The following is a 23,103-nucleotide window of genomic DNA, read 5'->3' as shown; positions in this document are numbered from 1 at the left end:
GTGCGTGAAGGTCAGCGGAAATTGTGTGAGAGTCAGTGGGGTTTGTGTGAGGGTGAGAGGGGATTGTGTGTGAGGATCAGTGGGGATTGTGCGAGAGGGTCCGCGGGGATTGTGTGTGAGGGTCAGTGGGGATTGTGTGTGAGGGTCAGTGGGGATTGTGTGAGGGTCAGTGGGGATTGTGTGAGGGTGAGAGGGGATTGTGTGTGAGGGTCAGTGGGGATTGTGTGAGAGGGTCAGTGAGAGCTGTGTGTTCGGGTTATGGGTGCTGTCATTTTGTTTTGCTTAGAAGTATAATTATTCATGGCGGAGCAAAAGGCAACCAAATCATCGTGACACTCTTGTATTCTTTTTAAACTACTGACCACCATCAGTAAAGCACCAGAGCCAATTGAATATTTCCCAGCAAAACCCACTCGGGACAATACAGACCACTGACTGACAGCTTTCAGGTTACTCTGTGATCACAAACAGGTGAGGTATTGTAGCGAGCGCTACGCTGGGAGGGGGCTATCCGATTGGTCTATGTTGCACGTGACGTTTACATACTATCCAATGGGAGAGCGGCAGTCGCTGGTTTCGTGGCGCTTCCGGCTTGGCATTCGATCTCGCGGGGCGGGGCTGGAGATCGGGATGTGTCAATGCCGACGCTGTTGGATACACTGCTGCTACTGTCTGTAAGAAGATACAATGTTTCTGCAATGTTCGGTAACTAGAGCTAGGCCCAGCATCGATAGTCAAGCTCGGAGTAGGGGAGTGTTTGTGCATTATTGATCTGATGGCCCATGGCCGTTGTGATCATCGCTCCTTATTTGCCTCTGGAACTGCTGTCCAGTGAGGTATTTTATTTCGGATGGCACCGTGGCCTTTTGATTCAAGGTTGTGGATTCAAGGTTCACTCAGGATAGGAATACAAAATTCAGGCTAGGACTCTCCAGTCCATAACCGAGGAAGTTCAGACGTAATGAAGAGATATTAAACCAAGGTCTTATCCAAGCCCCTCAGGTGCCTGGAAAAGATGCCATTATTGCTGTTGCCTTGAGCTGCGTGAGGGTTGATAACAGGAAACGGAGAAGCCTCCGCGTACCGGAGAGGGTGGAGCGGAGAACCCGGAGAGGTATTGACTTATGAACTGAAGCAGCAAACCCCCACAAGGATGTTAAAATACGTAGTGATACAATAGCAGCATGTTGATTTTTCTCTCCAAAGACGCTGCCTGATGTCCTCAGTACTTCCAACATTTTCTGTTCTTATTTCCATTTGAATTGAATGATAAACTTTGGCCCAGACATTTGGGGAGAACTCATTAGATCCTTGTTCAAAAATACCTTGGCATCTTTTACGTTACAGACAGGCAAGAGGCTGGAAGAACACAGCAAGCCAGACAGCATCAATTTCAATTCCCCTAACCACTCCCTTTCTGACATGACCATCCTTGGCCTCTTCCATTGCCACAGTGAACCATACCACAAATGGGAAGAATGACACCTCATCTTCCACTTAAGCAGCATACAACCCAGAGGACTGAACATTGAGTTCTCCAATTTCAAATAACCTCCCTTCCTGTGCCCCCCTCACTCTTTCCATTCCTCCCTGCCACCAACTGGATTCATTCCTCTCATTGACCAAACCAGGTCATACTCTCTATCTGTCTCCACCTACCCCCACTTCACCACCCTGCCCCCATCATCCCCTATATCTGCAGCTCTCCTTACACCAACTCCCAGCCTTGAAGAAAGGTTACACCAGAAATGTTGACTCCTCCACTTCCTGGTGATGCCTGGCTTGCTGTGTTCTTCCAGTCCTCTGCCTGTCTTAAATGTAAAAGATGCCATGGCATTTTTGAACAAGGATCTGATGAGTTCTGCCCAATCTCTGGACCAAAGTTTATCATTCAATTCAGACAGAAATAAGAGAATATTTTGGAAATACTGAAGCGGTCAGGCAGCATCTTTGGGGAGAGAGAGGTCAAATATGTAGCTGTTGTATCGCTACATATTTTAGCACCTTTATGTAGGTTTGTTGTTTCAGTTCACAAGTTGATGGAGGAGTAATCAAGGATGGAGAAAAACACATTATTTTTGTCCTTTGCACTACTATCTGAAATGATAGTTTGCAAGTGGTGGATTTGTAGAGGAGGTTTTTACTGTTAAACACAAGATCAGATAACCATTGCATAAAGAATTACAAAAAGCATGTACCATAGATGAGCAGAACAATCAACTGTATTATTGTGGGTACATTTTTAGGGAAGGACTTGTAATGATACTGTACCTTTCATGACTTCAGAATATCTCAGTGATTTACAGCCTTTTTGAAGTGTGGTCATTGATACAATATTAAAAAAATGATGGCCAATTTGCACAAGAGATCCCACAAACAGGAATGTGATGGTTTGGTGACTTTTATAAAACAGGATGTAGATGTCACTGGCAAGGCCAGCATTTGTTATCCATCTCTGACTGCCTCATTGAACTGCTGCCATCCATGTGATGCAAGTTCATCCACATGCTGTTATAGAGGGATTTCCAGAAATTTGACCCAGGCAGGGTTAGTGAAAACAATTGGTTGAGTGATAAGTGTTGTAAGGATTTTGAACAAACTCCTCTGCTGATCTTTAAAGTAATGGCCTGCAAAGGAATGTAATGCATTCAAAATGTTACTCTGCAGTGGCCATTTCTAGCTAACTATAATGAATGTGGCTCCACTTCCAGTCCAAAGATACTGGACCTGTGGTAAATAAATTCAAAACTGCCAAATACATTTGTTCAAATCTCACTAAGGTTTGTGATTTCAGAAAAATGCTAAACTGTGCATCAAAAATGCTTTTTTAAAAAATTTTTTTTATAAGGTAAGCTCCGTGTATGACTTGAGCTCCAGCCAAGAGAGTGAAATACCTGGCAGTATCATTAATCCGTTGGCAGCAGAAAAACACTGGACAGCATGACCTAACTTTCTCTGCCGTAAGCTATTATTTTGTAAAGTGCCTCGGCTAAGAGCTTATTTTGTTAGCATAACAAATTCAAACAGATAAGGTAAGTCTTAATGTTGCTTATGTGGCATGCTGTTGCAACTTTTTTTTACACAACAAAAAATTTCCCCCACCCAGCCTTCTGTTGAAGTTTGCCTGAGTCCCATTCTGCTGAGGTGGTTACTCTCCATTTGATTGAGCCTGGCTTTCAGTGACATGGCGAATGTTAAAAATCACACAACACTAGGTTATAGTCCAATAGGTTTATTTGGAAGCACCAGCTTTTGGAGTGCTGCTCCTTCATCAGGTGATTGTGGAGAATAAGATTGTAAGAGACACAATTTATAGCAAAAGTTTACAGTGTGATGTAACTGAAGTATATCGAAAAAGACCCGGATTGTTTAAGTCTCTCATCTTTTAGAAAAACCATGTTGGTTTCAGTTCTCTCATGTGTGAATCGCAAAACATTTTTAAAAAGTTACATTCTCAAGTGCACTTTAACAATTGGTGTCATGTCGGCCCAGATAAGGTATTGAAGGTGTTAACTCCCTGTGAGGCTGTCTGTGCCACAGTAGTCAGACCAATTCTAATCTAAAAAACTGATTTACAGAATCTTACATGAATTCATGTAGTTAGCTCGAGCATGAATCCATGTAAGATTCTGTAAATCAGTTTTATAGATTAGAATCAGCATATCATTATTACACAGACAGCCTCACAGGGAGTTAACATCTTTAATACCTTATCTGGGCCGACATGACACCAATTGTTAAAGTGCACTTTAAAATGTTTTGTGATTTACACATGAAAGAACTGAAACCAACATGGTCTTTCTAAAAGATGAGAGACTTAAACAATCTGGGTCTTTTTCGATATACTTCAGTTACATCACACTGTAAACTTTTGCTATAAATTGTGTCTTACAATCTTATTCTCCACGATCACCTGATGAAAGAGCAGTGCTCTGAAAGCAAGTGCTTCCAAATAAACCTATTGGATTATAACCTGGTGTTGTGTGAGTTTTAACTTTGTACACCCCAGTCCAACACAGGCATCTCCAAACCATGGTGACTGTTGTCATTTCAGACTGAATCCAAAATGATCCTCTATTTGATTGTATTTGGTAGTAAGTTCATAGATATTGAAACCAGTTCTCCTCATTTCCCTAATTAAATCAAACCCAACATCTCCCTGCAAAGTTTGCATGGAGAGGTTTTCTGTTCTTTTCATTTAAGGAATGCAGTAGTGTCCAGATTGTGTAATTCAATTCAGGCTTTAAAATTACAATAGCTTGATCATTTTTTTCCATATCCAGTTTCACCTGTGCTTTCTTCATCAATGGCCTGCTTGATAACAATGGTATTTCACTGAACATCACGCTTAAGCTAACAAAATTATTGATTCTGGCTATCTTTCAAGGAACAACTCGTCTTTCCAAAGATTTTAGTCTTCTCTCCAAATTTGAAACTGGTGGAACCTTCAAATTCCTTACCTTTTGTCCTGGTCCTTATTGCTCAGTGAATGCAGATACCATTTTAATCCATACACTATAGACATGTATCCACTGTCTAATGCTGCACAAACTCTGCCACCATGTTCCTAACTGGGCTGAAACTGCTTGGAGTCTCATTTATGTCTGTTATCTTTTGTCTCTTGTTTATTTGATATGGTTCACGGTATAATGTACTTTGAATCACACCTGAAGCATTGATTTTATTAGACGCTGTGCATTTCTTGGGTTTATTGTCTTGTTGTAAGTCCTAAGTTCTCTTTGATTCTGAAAATGATTAACAGCATTTCTATCCATTATCTCTCTTCGTTACAGTTCACCTTTCATACTGTTGTCTGTGACCTTTTTCTGTACTGTTGCTAATTTGTGAACATTGTATCATCCATTTTCCTTCATATTGTCAAGTGCTCCCTTTGTGCTGAGTGCTGCTGGAAAGGAATGCTTTCCTAGGAGTTTTTTTGTTTTCAATTGCTGTCAACATTTATTGTGACAGTATATATTTGTCTGCAGATTTGAACTCCCATTAAAACTGGAACTCTGTCCATACCTTGGCAGTCAAATAACTTAAATATGAGAAGAGACTGGGAAAATTCCAAATTAAAATTCTGCAATCTTGCATACATTCTGTTGTGTACTCTTCCATGTTACTATCCTAGACTTCATAAATTTGTCAAAATCTGACCATACCTCAAGCTGTCAATAAATCATCACTTCAATAAACTTTATCCATGAAAAAATGTTAATGTTTGTCCAAGCTTTCACTGGTCTTTAAGTAATCAGGTTCTAATTTTAAAAAGTTCTTATTTCTGTTTCTGTATGATAACAAAAGTTTATGGCCATATTTTGTTTGGCATGAATGAATTGGACCAAGAGGTTTGTTTCTGTGCTGTCCATCTCAATGACTCTGCAACTCTAAGTAACCTAGGTCCATACTGTGACTTAATTCTTTCACTGGTTGAATGGGTAATGATGCTCCAAAACTTCACATTTTGACTCAATCATCATCTGCCATCAATGCTACAGAAGAGAAAATAGCTGTATTTAAACAGTCAACGATTTTAGTGAGAGCTTTATTTGGGTTGACCACACACCATAAAATATTCACCACTGATATGTAATTCCTAATATTCATACAACTAATTGACATCCAATCAATTTTTCATTGATACATCCATTAGGTCTTGGGCATTCCTTTAGACCATGCTACATAATATCAGGAATGTTACCGTATGCTTGTTTAAGCTTTCATTTTAATTTATTGGAATTAAAGCTAACTTAATTTTTGTTCCCTTCAAGAATTTTGAAAGAAAATGAGGATCATTTAAGTACGTGGTGAGTAAAAGTCAAAGTTTACTTTTCCAAAGCAGAAAGTAAAGATTTATCATCTGTATATTATACTGGAAGATTGAGAGAAAGTTAGACAAATATAAAAAGATAGGAAGAATTTCTTCAGCCATTTTAAAAAAAAATTTTAACAAAACAAGTATTAGTCCTATAGAAAATTGATCTGGGAAATGGAGGATAAAAAGATGGCTGACCAGTTAAACAGATATCCTCATTAGAGAGGGTACAAGTAATAACCTGGAAATTGCTATAAATCAGGAGTTGAAAGGGAGGGAGGAACTAAGAAAATTACAATTTCCAGGGGAAGTAGTACTGAGTAAATTGTTGGGACAATCCCCGGATGCTGGGGCCTTAAAAGAAGTAGCTAGTGAGCTAGTCGATGTATTGGTTTCCTGAAATTCATTAGATTTGGGGAACGTTCCTTTAGATTTGAAAATAACTGAAAGAACACCTTTTTTACAAGAGGGGAGAGTGGTAGAAAGCAGGAAATGACAGGTCGGTTAGCTTAACAGCTGTTAGTCTCTATTATTAAAGAATTTATAATAGGGCACTTGGGTATGTTTAAGGCAATCAGGTGGAACCACCATTGAAATCTAGTTTCACTAATTTTTGGAGTTTTTTTTTCAAGTAACTTCTGTAGATAAAGGGGAACCAGTGACTGCTTTATACTTGGATTTCTAGAAGGTATTTGGTAAGGTATCACATCAAAGGGAAGTAAAAACTCATGGTTCTAAGAATAACATGTCAGCACGGATGGAAGATTGGTGGCTGACAGGAAGCAGAGTAGAAAGAGGGAGTGTTTTTCAGGCTGGCGGTGTGCCACGGGTTGGTGCTGGTGCCTCAACCCTTTACAGTTTATTATCAATGTGAAGAGATCATAGGTATTCTAGCTAAATTTGTTGATGCAACAAAGATAGAGTCTCCGAAGAGATACGGATGGTGAGTGGGCAAGCATCTGGCAAATGGAGTATAATGTGAAAAAGTGTGGAATTGTCAATTTTGGCAGAAAGAATATTATCTAAATGGTGAGAGGTTGCAGAACTGAGATGCAGAGATCTGAGCAATCTAGTGTATGAATCGCAGAAGGTTAGTAAGTACAGCAAGTAATCAGGAAACCTAATGGGTTATGTTTTATTGCGAGAGGAATTGAATGCAAAAACAGGGAAGTTATGCTTCAGTTATATAGGGCATTGGTAAAATCTTATCTGAAGTACTAGTCACTACTTATAGAAGGATATTAATGCATTGGAGATCGTTAAGAGGAGGTTTACCCGACGATTAACTGGAATGTGCAGATTGTCTTATGAGGAAAGGCTAGACAGGCTAAGCCTGAATCCTCTGGAGCTTAAAAAGTCAGAGGAACTTAATTGAGACATACAAGATCCTCAAGGGACTTGATGGGTGGGTGTGGAAAGGATGTTTCTTTATTTTGATAAACATTGTACATAAATGCAGGTTTCTTTTCCCCCCAAGAACTGATTCGTTTGTATTTACACAAGTGGATGAGAAAGTGCTGACAAGAAACATTTTCATCAGCAGTAGTGAATCCTGTCGCTATAAGAATGAAGCTGGGGATACAGCAGAAAGCTTTTGCCTATTCTATGACAACACTTGGATCTACCTTAATGAGCAACATGTTTAATTTCTATTATGTGAAGCTCTTTTTGAATCGGTATAGAATTTCTGAAGGAATGTTTCACCAGGCACAAGTGAGTTGCATGTTTTCTGATATGTTTCCATTTTTAAAAGTATTATATTTAAGGAATTGCAACACTTCGGTTTAATGTTAAAATGTACTGTTTAAAGTTCCTTTACTCCTGAGGTTCTTACACACCTTGATACAACCGTAAACATACCAACCTCTGTGAATAAGCAACCACATTTATTAAGCCCAGTACAGTACAAGCTGTGTGACTCCCTTTAACCCTCTTCACAGGCATGACAAGTCGAGTCAAAGTGAGGCCATTCCCTCACAGAGGCATGCCACTCAAGACACAATGCAGTGAACCACCCCACCTCCAAAAACATTGTAATGCAAATCATCTCTTAATGGTCAAATCTGTTGCAAATCCATTTTTGTAACTATAGGGGAGTAGTCAAATTCCAATTGTTAAATGGTTCTACATAATGAATGCTTTTTCATCTTGTTATCTCATTACCCTTGCTTCCTGCACCCCATTGTTAACTGCAAGTTCTTATCTGATCTGAGTCATACTCGGCTGAACCTCTTGGTTCACAAAACTCAAAACTTAAATCTACCTGCTTATACCTTATACACTTTCTCAGTACTTTGAGTGTTGCCTGTCAGATTGTGGTGGCTATTTCCTAAGCAATAACCACCTTTTCAGATCATGTAATTGGTTGGATGTATTGAATGATTCACAGAAAGAGAGGAAAAACTATCAGGCACCCTGTACCATTCTAGTGACCTTGCATTTGGCTCTAGATGGTGTTGACAAGGGGCTGAGAGCAGCTTTGCAAACTGGCCGTGTGCAAAAGGAACTAGGAATTTAGCATCTGGTCAAACTGGTTTCATACACAAAACTTACTAGGGATACAAGTGATGAACATGGAAATATTAAGATATGTTACAATGTTGAAAAGTAGTGATGACAAAGGCCATCAAACATTTGTCATAGTGGGTGGATTATAATCAGATACATTCATGAGCTACTGATAAGTACTATGACCATTGAATCAAGAGGTCTTTTTGCCCTTTCTACCTATGCTTTTTTTTTGGAAGTGCTATCTAATTAGTATCACTGTCCTTTCCCTAGAGTCCTGCAAACTTTCTTTCAAATAATCATAGAGATGTACAGCACGGTAACAGACCCTTTGGTCCAACGCATGCATGCCAACCAGATATTCCAACCCAATTCAGTCCCACCTGCCAGCACCCGGCCCATTTCCCTCCAAACCCTTCCTATTCATATACCCATCCAGATGCCTTCTAAATGTTGCAATTGTACCAGCCTCCACCACATCCTCTGGCAGCCCATTCCATACATCTGCCATCCTCTGCGTGAAAAAGTTGCCCCTTAGGTCTCTTTTATATCTTTTCCCTCTCACCCTAAGCCTATGCCATCTAGTTCTGGACTTCCCCCACCCCAGGGAAGAGACTTTGTCTATTTATCCTATCCATGCCCCTCATGATTTTATAAATCTCTATAAGGCCACCCCTCAGCCTCCAAAGAGAAAACAGTTTCAGCCTATTCACCCTCTCCCTGTAGCTCAAATCCTCCAACATGGCAACATCCCTGTAAATCTTTTCTGAACCCTTTCACATTTCACAACGTCCTTCCTTCCTTCACTATCCTATCTACCTGCAACTCAACTTTCAAGGAGCTCTGAACCTGTACTCCAAGGTCTCTTTGTTCAGCAACACTCCTGAGGACCTTACCATTAAGTGCATAAGTCCTGCTAAGATTAACTTTCCCAAAATGCAGCACTTCGCGTTTATCTAGATTAATCTCCATCTGCCACTTCTCAGCCCATTGGCTCAACTGATCAAGATCCCATTGCAATCTGAGGTAACCTTCTTCACTGTCCACTACACCTCCAATTTTGGTGTCATCAGAAAACTTACTTACTATCCCTCTTAAACTCACATCTAAATCATTTATATAAATGACGAAACGTAATGGACCCAGCACCGATCCTTGTGGCACTCCACTGCTCACAGGCCTCCACCACCACCCTTTTTTTTCTACCTTTGAGCCAGTTCTGTATCCAAATGGCTAGTTCTCCCTGGATTTCATGAGATTTAACATTGTGGGCCGAAGAGCCTGTTCTGTGCTGTACTTTTCTATGTTCTAACCTTGCAAACCAGCCTCCTATGGGGAACCTTGTCGAACGCCTTACTGAAGTCCATTCAGATCATGTCTACCATTCTGCCCTCATCAATCCTCCTAGTTAGTTCTTCAAAAAAACTCAACCAAGTTTGTGAGACATGATTTCCTACGCATAAAGCCATATTGACTATCCCTAATCAGTCCTTGCCTTTCCAAATACATGTACATCCTATCCCTCAGGATTCTCTCCAACAACTTGCCCACCATTGACGTCAGGCCCACCGGTCTATAGTCTAGATCCAAGGAGCAGGAAAATCGATGTTTCAGGCAAAAGCTCTTCCTCGGATGCTGCCTGACCTGCTGTGCTTTTCCAGCACCACACTAATCTAGACTCTGATTTCCAGCATCTGCAGTCCTCACTTATGCCTCACCGATCTATAGTTCCCTGGCTTGTCCTTACCACCATTCTTAAACAGTGGCACTACATTAGTCAACCTCCTGTCTTCTGGCACCTCACCTGTGACTCTCTGATACAAATATCTCAGCAATCCCTTCCCTAGCTTCCCGCAGGATTCATTGATCTATCCTGTCTATACCTGACATGTGTTTGCTTCTTTTTCTTAACCAAACCCTCAATTAGTTTTTAGTCATCCAGCATTCCCTATACCTACCAGCCTTCCCTTTCACCCTGACAGGAATATACTTTCTCTGCACTCATTTCTGAAGGCTTCCCATTTTCCAGCCGTCCCTTTACCTGTGAACGTCTGCCTGCAATCAGCTTTTAAAAGTTCTTAGTTTAGATCAGAGTGGTGCTAGAAAAGCACAGCAGGTCAGGCAGCATTCAAGGAGCAGGAGAATCGACATTTCAGGCAAAAGCCCTTCATCAGGAATAGAGGCAGGAAGCCTCGAGGGTGGAGAGATAAATGGGGAGGTGGGGGTGGGCCGGGGGGAAGGTAGCAAAGTTCTTTTAAAAGTTCTTGCCTAATACTGTCAAATTGACCTTCCTCCAATTTAGAACTTCAACTTTTAGATCTGGTCTATACTTTTCCATCACTATTTTAAAACTAATAGAATTATGGTCGCTGGCCCCAAAGTGCTTACCCACTGACATCTCAGTCACCTGCCCTACCTTATTTCCCAAGAGTAGATCAAATTTTGCATCTTCTTTAGTAGGTACACCCACATACTGAATCAGAAAATTTTCTCGTACACACTTAACAAATTCCTCTCCATCTACACTATGGCTGTCCCAGTCTATGTTTGGAAAATTAAAATCCCCTATCATAACTACCCTATTATTCTTATGATAACTGACATCTCATTACAAATCTGTTTCTCAATTTCTCTGTAACTATTAAGCGTCTATAATACAATCCCAATAAGGTAATCATCCCTTTCTTATTTCTCACTTCCACCCAAATAACTTCTCTGGGTGTATTTCTGGGAATATCCTCCCTCGGTACAGATGTAATTCTATCCTTTATCAAAATTCCCTCTCCTCTCTTGCCTCCCTTTCTGTTCTTCCTGTAGCATTTGTATCCTGGAACATTAAGCTGCCAGTCTTGTCCATCCCCGAGCCAAGATTCTACAATTGCTATGATATCCCAGTCCCAAGTTCCTAACCATGCCCTGAGTTCATCTGCTTTCCCTGTTAGGCCCCTTGCATTGAAATAAATGCAGTTGAATTTATCAGTCCTACCTTGTTCTGTGCTTTGTCCCTGACTGTTTGATTCACCTCATTTATCAACTGTACCAGTCTTGAATTAATCTCTTTCCTCACTATCTCCCTACTTGTTTGAAATGGGGATAGCCACAGAAGACTCCTGCACTACCTGCCTACCCCTCTCACCTTTCCTGGAGTCAACCCATCTATGTGACTGTATTTCTAACTTTTTTTCCTTCCTATAACTACCATCCATCACATCCCCTTGCTCTTATAAATTCTTTATTGATGCTAACTGTCTCTCCAACTGATCCATTTGATCTGATTGGATTCTCAACCAATGGCATTTATTGCAGATATAATCCTCAGTAACACTCTCTAAACTCCCACATCTGACAAGAAGAGCATATCACTCTACTAAAGGCCATTTTTGCTTCTTCCAGTCTACAGACCCAGAAAGTAGCACTGTCTTATTCCTCTACAAAACACTGCTTCAGGCTAACTTAATGCTTTTGGCTTATTTTTAAGTTTAATCAAGAGACGTATCTCAATAAAACATATAATCAAGAAAGAACCCACTCTACCCACTACTGCAGACTTACTGTAATGCCACATTTAAAAATATTCACTTATCTATTTCTGTGCTGTGACCTCTCTCAAACCGGTTCCTCCAAGGTTAGTTGTGAATTTCACATTTTGTTAATTTTCCCAGATGCACTCCAATGTCTGACAATACATGAATTCAAAACAGCAAAGGCAGTAACTGTGCAGATTCACTGCTGTGTCAGTTAGCAGTGTGGGTTTCTTTGTGTCTCTGTGTCTCTCCTGCACTGACTTCACCATGTGCTGCCTTTGTCTGTACCTCTCCCTTTTAAAAGTGTTGTTTTTTGAAATTTTTTTTCTCAAAAGTTCCAAGACAATGTAGACATATAAAACAGTAATTGTTGCTCTTGTAATTCAAGGAAATCACCTCCAACACCTAAAATACCTCAAAAAAAAAGGAGCAACCTGTTTCAGTCTGAAATTTTTCCCGTCCTTCATCTTGGATTACCCAGAATCCTCCTAATCAACAAGTTCCCTATTTTTGATCTTTATTGTTGAATTTGCTTGCACTATGGTGGCATGGTGGTACAGTGGTTAGTACTGCTGCCTCACAGCACCAGATACCCAGATTCAATTCCCACCTCAGGCAACTGTCTGTGTGGAGTTTGCACATTCTCCCTGTGTCTGTGTGGGTTTGCTCCGGGTGCTCCGGTTTCCTTCCACAGTCCACAAATGTGCAGGTTAGATGAAATGGCCATGCTAAATTGCCCGTAGTGTTAGGGGAAGGGGTAAATGTAGGGGAATGGGTTTGGGTGGGTTGTTCTTTGGCGGGTCGGTATGGACTTGGGCTGAAGGGCCTGTTTCCGCATTGTAAGTCATCTAAAGGCTAATATTACTTTGGGCAGCAATTCCAGATCATGACTTGTGACTGAAGTGGTTTTTTTTCTTTTTAGGTTGTCTTCATGCTTTGGAATGCTTTAAATGATCCGCTCTTTGGTTATTTTCAAGATAATGCCAATTTTTCCTGTTGTGCCAAGAGGCGTCTCTCCATTCTGTACGGTGCTCCACTTTATGCCATTGCCTTCCTGCTGCCGTGGTTCCCATGGCGTGACTATCAGGAGGGTGACTGGTTGTGTGGACTGCACCTAGTCATTGCTCTTTGTGCCTATGATGGGATGTTGACATTTGTCCTCTTGGCGCAATGTGCCCTCTTTGCTGAGATCTCAACCAAGCACGAGAATCGATTGCAACTCATCAAATATAACCAAGTGGCCTTGTTGATTGGATCTTCAAGTGTCCTTTTCTGTGGCCTCCTATCAGATAACATGAAAAATCTTTTCAACTTCCAGTTATTTGCCCTGTGTATTGCTGTACTGGCTTTTTGTTGCATGTACTACACTGGATTACGTTGTATCACCCATTATGAGCAAGTGGAGAAGAACAATGTGGAGAATGTCCCCAATCTGTCCTGGACCTCGGTATTCCATCTGACCAAACAAATCATCACACAAAAGGACTTTGTGCTTTTTGTAATCATGAACTTTTGCCAGGTTTTCTATCTGGCATTCCTGAACAATTTTATGCTGATCTTTGCAGATCATCTGATTCCACAATATCTGCTTCCAGATTTTGTAAAGAGCATAATGTATGGAGCTGGATTCATCTGTCCCCAGGTAATTGGAGGAATACCAGTAGAAAATGTTTTCTATGATGTCTGCATGTTCCCTTCTTCATACTCTCTCCAATTTTGTCTCCTTGCCCCTTTCCTCTGAAAAGGATCTTTCATACAGTTTGTGTGTGGGTGTGCGCGTGTGTGTGTGTGTGTGTGCGCGCGAGCAAGTCACTTGAAGGGCTGACGCACCAAAATATCTTATCCACCCATTCACCTACCCTGGTTTCTTGAAGAGAAGTACTTTTACTCAAATTTGCCAGGTAGGAAGTCCATAATCAGGAAACTGGCAAGATTGGATTTATTCCCTGTCCCACTTGGCTTCCTGAAGTCAATGTGTTCCATTGACTGTGTGTAAAATTGGCCTTCCACCAGTCAGTGAGTCAGAATAAAATTAGTGTTGGAAAGCAATTTATCCACTGAGTTAAGAGGGCATTGGTTAACCCTGGTTATGTCCGAAAGCAATATTCACCCGAGGTCGGTAGTTAATCACCATGAGGGGGAATCTTGGCCATCCTGCTTCCTTATTTCTCCCATCCTTTCTGAACTGAATTCAACTAAAGTAATTAGTTGAAGCTTACCAAAATTCAGTACCTTTAACAGAGAGGTCTTGGTTTCTATGAACTCCGCACCTTTAATGTGGCAAATGTGCCAGGGTATGTCACAAGAGTGCAGTGTAACTGAATTTGCCAATAAGCAATGTAGAATGTTACAGCACAGTACAGGCCCTTCGGCTCTCGATGTTGCGCAGATCTGTGAAATTAATCTGATGCCCATCTAACCATTGTTAGATGTCCATTATTATCCATATCTATATCCAATGCATATTTAAAAGCCCTTAACATCGGTGAGTCTACTATTGTTGCAGGCAGGCCGTTCCATGCCTCTACTACTGAGTAAAGAAACTACTCCTGATATCTATCTTAAATCTATCACTCCTCAATTTAATGCTACATTCCCTCGTGTTAGCCTTCACCATCTGAGGGAAAAGGCTCTCATTGTCCAATCTATCTAACCCGCTGATTATTATACGTCTCAATTAAGTCACTTCTCAACCACCGCTTCCAATGAAAACAGCCTCAGTTCCCTCAGCCTTTCCTCATAAGGTAAAAACAATGGACTGCAGATGCTGGAAACCAGATTCTGGATTAGTGGTGCTGGAAATGCACAGCAGTTCAGGCAGCATCCAGTGAGCAACGTCCTTCCATACCATGCAACATCCTAGTATATCTCCTCTGAACTCTTTCCAAAGCTTCCACATCCTTCCTATAATGCGGTGACCAGAACTGTATGCAATACTCCAGGTGCGGCCTTACCAGTGTCTTCTTCAGCTGAAGCATGACCTCATGGCTCTGAAAATCAATTCCCCCTACCATTAAACACCAACACACCATATGCCTTCTTAACAATCCTGTTAACCTGGGTGGCAACTTTCAGGGATTTATTCACCTGGACACTGAGATCTCTCTGTTCATCTATACTGCCAAGAATTTTACCATTAGCCCAGTATTCTGCATTCCTGTTATTTCTTCTGAAGTGAACCACCTCACAGTTTTCCACATTAAACTCAATTTGCCACTTCTCAACCCAGCTCTGCATCTTATCTATGTCCCTCTGTAACCCATAACATCCTTCGGCGCTATCCATAACTCTGCTTACCTTAGTGTCATCCGCAAATTTACTAACCCATCCTTCTATGCGCACATCCAGATCATTGATAAAAATGACAAACAGCAGTGGCCCCAAAACAGATCCTTGCGGCACACCACTGGAAACTGAGCTCGAAGATGAATATTTCCTATTAACCACCACGCTGTCTTTTATCTTGTCAATTTGTGGTCCAAACTGCTCAATCACCTTCAGTTCCAAAACTCTATATTTTGTGCAATAGCCTACCGTTTGGAACCTTATCAAAAGCCTTACTAAAGTCCATATACACCACATCGACCACTTTACCCTCATCCACCTGTTCTGTCACCTTCTTGAAGAACTCAAAAAAGTTAGTTAGGCACAAACCACCCTTCACAAAACCATTTTTGACATATTATTCTGTTCAGATGATTATAAATCATATCTCTTATAACCTTTTTCAACACCTTACTCATAACTGAAGTGAGGCTTACTGGCTTATAATTACCAGGGTTGTCCCAACTCCCCTTCATAAACAAGGGAACAACATTGGATATCCTCCAGTCTTCTGGCACTATTCCTGTAGACAATGAAGACTTAAAGATCAAAGCCAAAGGCTCTGCAATCTCCTCCCTGACCTCCCAGAGAGTCAAAGGATAAATCTCATCCAGTTCAGGGGTCTTATCTATTTTCAGATCTTTCAAAATAGCTAAAACCTCCTCTTTGTCAACCACAATCCCATCTAATCTTGTAGCCTGTATCTCCATATTCTTGCTAACATTGTCCTTTTCCAATGTGAATACTGATGAAAAGTATTCATTAAGCACTTCTCCTATGTCTTCAGTTTCCACATACAACTTCCCACTCCTGTCTTTGATTGGCCCTAATCTTACTCTAGTCATTCTTTTGTATACCTATAGAAAGCCTTAGGGTCTTCCTTGATCCTATCTCCAACAAATTCTCATGTCCCCTCCTGGCTCTTCTTAGCCCTCTCTTTAGATCTCTTTAGGGCGGCACGGTGGCACAGTGGTTAGCACTGCTGCCTCACAGCGCCAGGGACCCGGGTTCAATTCCTGCCTCAGGCGACTGACTGTGTGGAGTTTGCATGTTCTCCCCGTGTCTGCGTGGGTTTACTCCGGGTGCTCCGGTTTCCTCCCACAGTCCAAAGATGTGCGGGTCAGGTGAATTGGCCATGCTAAATTGCCCGTAGTGTTAGGTAAGGTGTATATGTAGGGGTATGGGTGGGTTGCGCTTCGGCGGGTCGGTGTGGACTTGTTGGGCCGAAGGGCCTGTTTCCACACTGTAAGTAATCTAATCTAATCTTTTATGGCTAACTTATAACTCTCAAGCCCCCTAACTGAGCCTCACATAAGCCGCCGCCTTCCTCGTGACAAGAGCTTCAACTTCTTTTGTGAACCATGGCTCCCTCTGTCGACAACTACCTCACTGCCTGATGGGTATATATTTATCAAGGACCTGCAGTAGCTGTTCCTTGAATAAGCTCCACATTTCAAGTGTGTCTATCCCCTGCAGTTTCCTTCGCCATCCTATGCATCCTAAATCTTGCCTAATCACATCATAATTGCCTTTCCCCCAGTTATACCTCTTTCCCTGCAGTATATACCTATCCCTGCCCATTACTATTGTAAACATAACCAAATTGTGGTCACTATCGCCAAAGTGCTCGCCTACCTCCAAATCTAATACCTGCCCAGGTTCATTCTCCAGTACCAAATCCAATATGGCATCCTCCCTTGTTGGCTTGCCTACATACTGTGTCAGAAAACCCTCCTGCACACATTGAACAAAAACTGACCCATCTAAACTACTTGAACAATAGTATTCCCAGTCAATATTGAGGAAGTTAAAGTTCCCCATAACAACTACCCTGTCGAGAATCATCTTTGCTATCCTTTCCTGTACATCAACAGAACAATTCAGAGGCCTATGGAAAACTCCCAACAGGGTGACCTCTCCTTTCCTGTAAGGAATGTGGGGAGGCCTGAGAAATAAAAATTGATTCCCCCCCCCCCACCGCCCCGTACACTTTATTAATTGCATAATTTGAATTTTCAACATAGTGTTGGATATAAACACAATCTTGTAATTCCAGAATGGCTGGGCATTTAATATAGACACCTGTATATGATATTTCTTCAATACCAGTAAGAGCTGGATGCTCTGAAGTTTTGAAATTTACTTCATCCCAATTGCTATAAATTTCTTCTCCAGCTTTTAATTCTCAGTTGCCAATCACTGTTGAGTAAGTTTGGCTATTACAAAGTCATCTTGTATATCTTCTACGTGGAACTATTGAGTGCAGCAGTCATGCTGGGATTGGGCCCTACTCATTACTATCTGATATGTGTATTCCTCATCGGAAACATGTAAGTAATGAATTTTATGTTTTACATCTATATTCATGTAACTCCTATCCTTTGTTTATCACTTTGTAAAGTACAATAGGATCAAAATGTTATAAAACAAGATTTTGTGCAATTGTGTTTTTGGCCGAGAGATGCCCTTTGTTCTGACCGTTGTTTCTGTTTTTATTTTTGAGATGGACATTCTAATCTAATCCAAGTGACCATTTTCTCTATTAGGGTGATGGTAACTGCCACATTCAGTCTCTTTAACTTGCCCTTGGCTGATATTGTTGATGCTGATTTTCAGAATTATAAACGCAGGTAAGACTGGCTATCGCTCACTGTTTCACTTTAAGTGCAATGGTCACAATTGTTCAGTTTTTGACATTAATGCCAATAGCATTTGATTTTCCTGAATAAATTTGGTCTCTGTATTGTACTTCAGAGCTGAAGGATACTAATTCTACAAATTTTTATATTCTTGTTGGTCAAGTCTCTAAAACATTTTTATTCTGAATATAAAGCAATTTCATTTGTATTATTGAATAATTCAGATTTCTGTTTTTTTATTAAATAAGACGTATTTCAGAATCTTAAATCCGGCCAAATTCAGATATCTAATTGAATTTATTTAATACTGAATTCCTGCTGTACTTCATTGAAGCTGCAGTTTATTAGTATTCTTGTATAGGTTACTTGGATAATAATGGAATCTCAGGCTAAACATCTGAGTATCTATAAACCATGTTTATTTGTGACATCGTGGTAAGGATACTGTATTGTGAGGCTGAAATAAGAGATATTCATTTTAATATGAAGCAAAATTTAATAGCTTAATTAGTTAATATATCAGAGACCTGTACAAACTAATGAGTGAATCTATTAAATAACATAATATACATTGAAGTACAAACATGCACGTCTCACATGGCCTTCTATCCATTGAGGACTTTGGTAACAGGTGGCATTTGGAGCTGTATTTCAGATTCTATGGCACCAGTCTCTCAAACCCCATCTGGTGGGGAGAGTCCAACAAGTGGAACCACGTCCCTGATATTAATAATAAACTGGTTACGTGCTGTATCGCCATTTCATGTTTTTCTAGCCATTACATTGTGCTGAAAACAAGTTGAAAACATCTGCAGGTGGCTCTGTGTTAACTACATAAAAGAATGGTTCCCACGCACAATTAAGATTATGCAGTTAACCCCTAGTCAAAATGGACTGTTTTGTTTTACACAGGTCAATTTTCATGTATTTTTCCACTTTGCTTAAATTGCTCATTGTTGTGTCCACTCAACCCTTATTGATCTGGTTTGGAGTTTTTTTTCAAGTCCAACATTACTGTTACGAGCACGGTGCTTAGAGTTTTACAGGTCCCAACCTTTTGTTAGAACACTAACACCTGTCTGCTGAGCCCACAATGATATCACAGCTGACCTTAGACTTTATCTATGTTAACTAAAGCCTTATCAATACAATTGTGGAAATTATGCATCTCCTGTCAACATACAAGCAGAGGAGATCAGAGTTGCTGATGGCATTGGCATATACCTCGAGCTGGAAGTTGATGCCAACTCTGCCCATAAGTGCTCGCACAGTGAGACCCAAGGAACCCTCACCACCAGGACTTCACTGACAACTCAGCTTGGGTACCCATCCCCATTTTTCTGTCTTTGGTGCCCCACTCTCTCACTTGATGCTTCACTGAATCAGTACCTGCTTGCTACTTCCCTGGTTTACTTTCTCCCCACCCCTCACTGCCTTGCCCCTGGGGATGGTGAGGCAGCGAGGCAGAGTGGGAGGGAGGCCATGAGGGATTGGTAGCAGGGTGGACAAGAATTTGGTGTGTGGCAGTGAGTGAATCATGATCCCAGGAGTTGCATTCATTTAAAACATCTGAAATCATTTGATTTATTGCTCCTATTCTTTGATGCAGGCATTAGTGGCAGTTGTATCAGAGGCACTGCAATGACACAGGTGCATTTCCTCTGTAGTCCTTGTGGAAAAGATGACCTTTAACGTTCATTGATCCCTGCTGAAAATGCTGTTATTGGAGAATGAAAGGATCAGGTGAAACTTATGTCCCCCCTCCACATCAATAACTACTTACACTTGTATATAATCTTGAATGTACTGTAGTAAAATCATTCAATAGCCTCTTTACAGTTTATTTTGTGTTCAATAGAATCATTGTTGTTCTTTCTTTCATCTTAGCTTTCCACTTTCATCCATGGTATTCGGAACCAATGCTTTGTTTACTAAACCAGCGCAGTCACTGGCTCCAATGCTGGTTGTGACCATTCTTAACCAGTTTGACTATGAAAAGCTGAAAGACAACTTTGCACTTTCACAGCAAAGGTAAGCATGTGTAAGAAACAGAAATACTATGGTTATTGTTAAAAGCTTCAATTTTTGATGGTCTCCATTTGTAAAACGTTATTCTTAAGTATCAGGTTTTTACCCTTTATTTCATCAAGATTGCATCCACTATCTGACTTAATGAATGGGCAGGTAGCAAGTTGAGGCAATTATTTCCAATGTTTCCATTATTATCAAGTTAATTGTTGCTTCATCTCTTGACACCACTTGTACATTTCTCATCAGGGCAATATTTTTCTACTTTCTCAATACCTAATTTCTTAGTAACAGCACTGGAAGTCAAGTGCCATAAAGAATTCCATCTTTATTTTCAAATTATCTATAACCTCTCATATAACCTTTCAGTTCTGGCCTCTTGTCTGTCCACAGTAATTCTTCCTTCATTCCATCATTAGCAACACACCGATCAGGTGCGGGCCATTCACCCCTCAAGCCTGTTCCACCATTCAGTAAGATCATGGCTGATCTAATTGCAACCTCAAACCCATATTCCCATCTATCCTTGATAACCTTTGCAAATCTACCTTGGCCTTAAAACATTCAAGGATTCTGCTTCCACCACTTTTTTATTCAGGGAGAGAGTTTGAAAGACTCAGAGAAAATTTTCAGAATCTCTGTTTTAAATGGCAACCCCTGATTTTTAAACAGTAAACCCTAGTTCTGGATATCTTCCTGTCAAGACCCCTTTGTGACTTTATATATTTCAAACAAGTTGCCTCTTCCTCTTAAGCTCTAGTGGATACAAGTCTAGTTTGTCTAACCTTTCCTCCCATTCTGTTCCAGGTATTTGTCTAGTAAATGGTCTCTGAATTATCTCCAAAGCATTTACATTCTTCCATTCCTTCACTTGTCTTGACACCTTGTCTTTGCTACTGAAAACCTACTCCTTGCACAAAGCTCTCTAGTCACCTAATTTTCCTTTTTGAATCCTTGTTAGTTTTTGCCTGATTATTTCTTGGGTGGTTTTAGTATGTTAAATGTACTGTATAAATGTAAGCTATTCATGTGCATTAAAAATTCAATACTGAACTTTGTTGTTTTCCTTCACAGTGTTCTGCAGGATCTACATGGGGCCATGTTTTACCTGGTCTGCCTGACTCCAATGTGCATTGCTTTTCTGCAGATTCTTGCATGGACCCCATATTCCATCCGGGATAGTCACACTGACTTTGCAAAATATGTAGAATCCTGAAAACCAGCACTCCAGTGTGAGGGACCATAGTGAGATAAATGAGATTTTAAAAGCTTCAAGGCAATCTTTCATGCTGGGAATGATACTGTTAGATGCTACTGTTATTCAGAGAGGTGGTGGGATGTTTTTATTTCATTTATGGGATGTACATGTTCCTGACAAAAATAATTTACTTCCCTATCTTGCATTGTCCTTGAAGTTGGTGGTTGGCTGTGTTCCTAAACTCTGTGGTCAGTGTGGTGTAGATACACCCGTAGTGTTAGGAAGGAAAATCCAGGCATTTTCCTCGTGACAATGAAGGAATGGTGATATGTCCAAATCAGAGAGCTGAACTTAGATATAATTGTGTTCTCATGTGTTTGCTGCCCTTGTTCTCCATGGTATGGGTGGTTAGTTTGAAAAGTTCTGTTGAAGCCTTGGTATTTTTCTGTAGTGTATCTTGTGGATAGTACACTACACACTGCTGTCACTGCCAGCTGATCAGATAATAATTGGGCCTAGAGCAACTAAACTTTGTTGGTGTGCTTCTTGAATGTCGTTGATCTTGGCTTATCCAAGGAAATAGAAAGTGTCATGTATTGATGAATACGGTTTTAGTGTATGATGTTTTTATTGGTACTCCCACAGAGTATAACGAATTGGAAGTGACCATATAAAGAACTTGACCTCTGAATTGGGAGGGCTTCATGTACTTAAGAAAGTGAGACAGCAGACAAATCATTCCATGTGCTCTATAAGATATTATGTATAAACTCTGCCTTGATATGATTCTGACCCAGACCACCTCCACTCATTTGGATGCAAAGAGCTGCTTTTTCTACAATACATTTTGCTGGAGCTTCCTAAATTCAGGTTTGATATATTGGATCCTACGTTGTGCCAAATGTCTACTTCTAAGTAAACACTACTCATAATGTGTGAAGGATACAATCTTTGAGGGATTCTCAGTCTTTCAGATATCAAAGTTTCTGCTAAAATTACATTCTATAGGATATGTATTTTTTAAAAAACTTATTTTGTAAAGCTGTAAAATGAACAAGAATTGTTTGTAGAAAGGACTGTTGGGGTAAAACAAATACAGCTGAGGAAGAATAAGTTGCCCTTTCATGTCTGACCTCAGAATGTCCAGGTTAATAATCACTCCAGTTTTACCTATGTGCCTCAAAAGTGAGTTTGATGCTATTAACAATGAGTTAAAGTAGATACATGGCTGGGTGAGCAGCAGTGTTTTGCTGAACCATGTTAGTTTGATGTACTGATTAAACTGTTTCTTTCACCTCATGTGGTCCATGTTGGTTATTTTATTTAAGGCAACAGATTTATGTGTTGAAAAGATTGGAGAAAATCGTAATGTTACTTATAACTAACAACTGAGGGATTCTAACCTTGTGATATTCCATGTTCAATTGTAGGTAACTAGTGAGTTTGATAATATGAGCCAGGACGTTGCTTAATTCACCACAATTAAATGCTTTCAGTGAAAGAGAATTAAAGTCACTATTTCCCCACACTCCAAATTATTCATGTGTAATTGAGGATAAAGGCAAAAAGGATGGCTGGAAGATGTAATAAGATTCTAGCTCCTTATTGAATCAAGGTGGACAATGACGAACAGCACTCACTCCTACACCAGTAATTTACACCAGTAATTTACACCAGTAATTTACACCAGTAATTTACACCAGTAATTTACACCAGTAATTTACACCAGTAATTTACACCAGTAATTTACGTAGAAATATTCAGGTCAAAATAAAGTGTAACAGAAGTGGGTTTTTTTCCCCCTCAGTGCTGCAAGTATAAAATTGCAGAATGAATCTCCATTTCTCAGAGAGTGCCTATGTTTTAGGAAGAAGGAAATCAAATTTCTGTAGTACCTTTTGAGGTCTTAGGAATGTGCTTTACTTCATTTTGAAGTACTTTTTGAGGTGTAGTCATGAAATGTGGGAAAGACCAGGTTCTGCATGGTAGATTAGTAAAGTTAGGTCCTATAGGATTCCGGGTGAGCTTACCAATTACATACATAATTGGCTTAGTGGCAGAAGA

The 23,103-nt window shown here is 40.3% G+C and overlaps 1 protein-coding gene across 6 annotated transcripts; it reads left to right on the top strand.

Moving 5' to 3' along the window:
- Nucleotides 1-595: 595 nt before the first annotated feature.
- On the top strand, nucleotides 596-22,338 carry mfsd13al (major facilitator superfamily domain containing 13a-like). Of its 6 annotated transcripts, none has more exons than XM_060840592.1 (9): nucleotides 596-674; nucleotides 2,849-3,032; nucleotides 5,775-5,810; nucleotides 7,296-7,531; nucleotides 12,773-13,492; nucleotides 17,350-17,504; nucleotides 17,721-17,804; nucleotides 19,701-19,844; nucleotides 20,916-22,338. In XM_060840592.1, exons 4-9 carry the CDS (start codon nucleotides 7,385-7,387, stop codon nucleotides 21,055-21,057), a joined length of 1,392 nt encoding a protein of 463 aa, XP_060696575.1. In that variant the 5' UTR covers nucleotides 596-674; nucleotides 2,849-3,032; nucleotides 5,775-5,810; nucleotides 7,296-7,384; the 3' UTR covers nucleotides 21,058-22,338. The 6 variants fall into 6 exon arrangements, with proteins under 6 accessions (XP_060696575.1, XP_060696577.1, XP_060696576.1 ...); XM_060840593.1 differs by having other exon boundaries at nucleotides 628-705; XM_060840596.1 differs by lacking the exon at nucleotides 596-674 and adding an exon at nucleotides 744-836 and having other exon boundaries at nucleotides 2,849-2,960.
- The last annotated feature ends 765 nt before the right edge of the window (nucleotides 22,339-23,103 follow it).

The sequence above is a fragment of the Hemiscyllium ocellatum genome, chromosome 20 (genome assembly GCF_020745735.1).
Source record: "Hemiscyllium ocellatum isolate sHemOce1 chromosome 20, sHemOce1.pat.X.cur, whole genome shotgun sequence".
NCBI lineage: Eukaryota > Metazoa > Chordata > Chondrichthyes > Orectolobiformes > Hemiscylliidae > Hemiscyllium > Hemiscyllium ocellatum.
The sequence above is the reverse complement of the archived record's forward strand: the minus strand, read 5'-3'. Positions and strand labels throughout refer to the sequence as shown.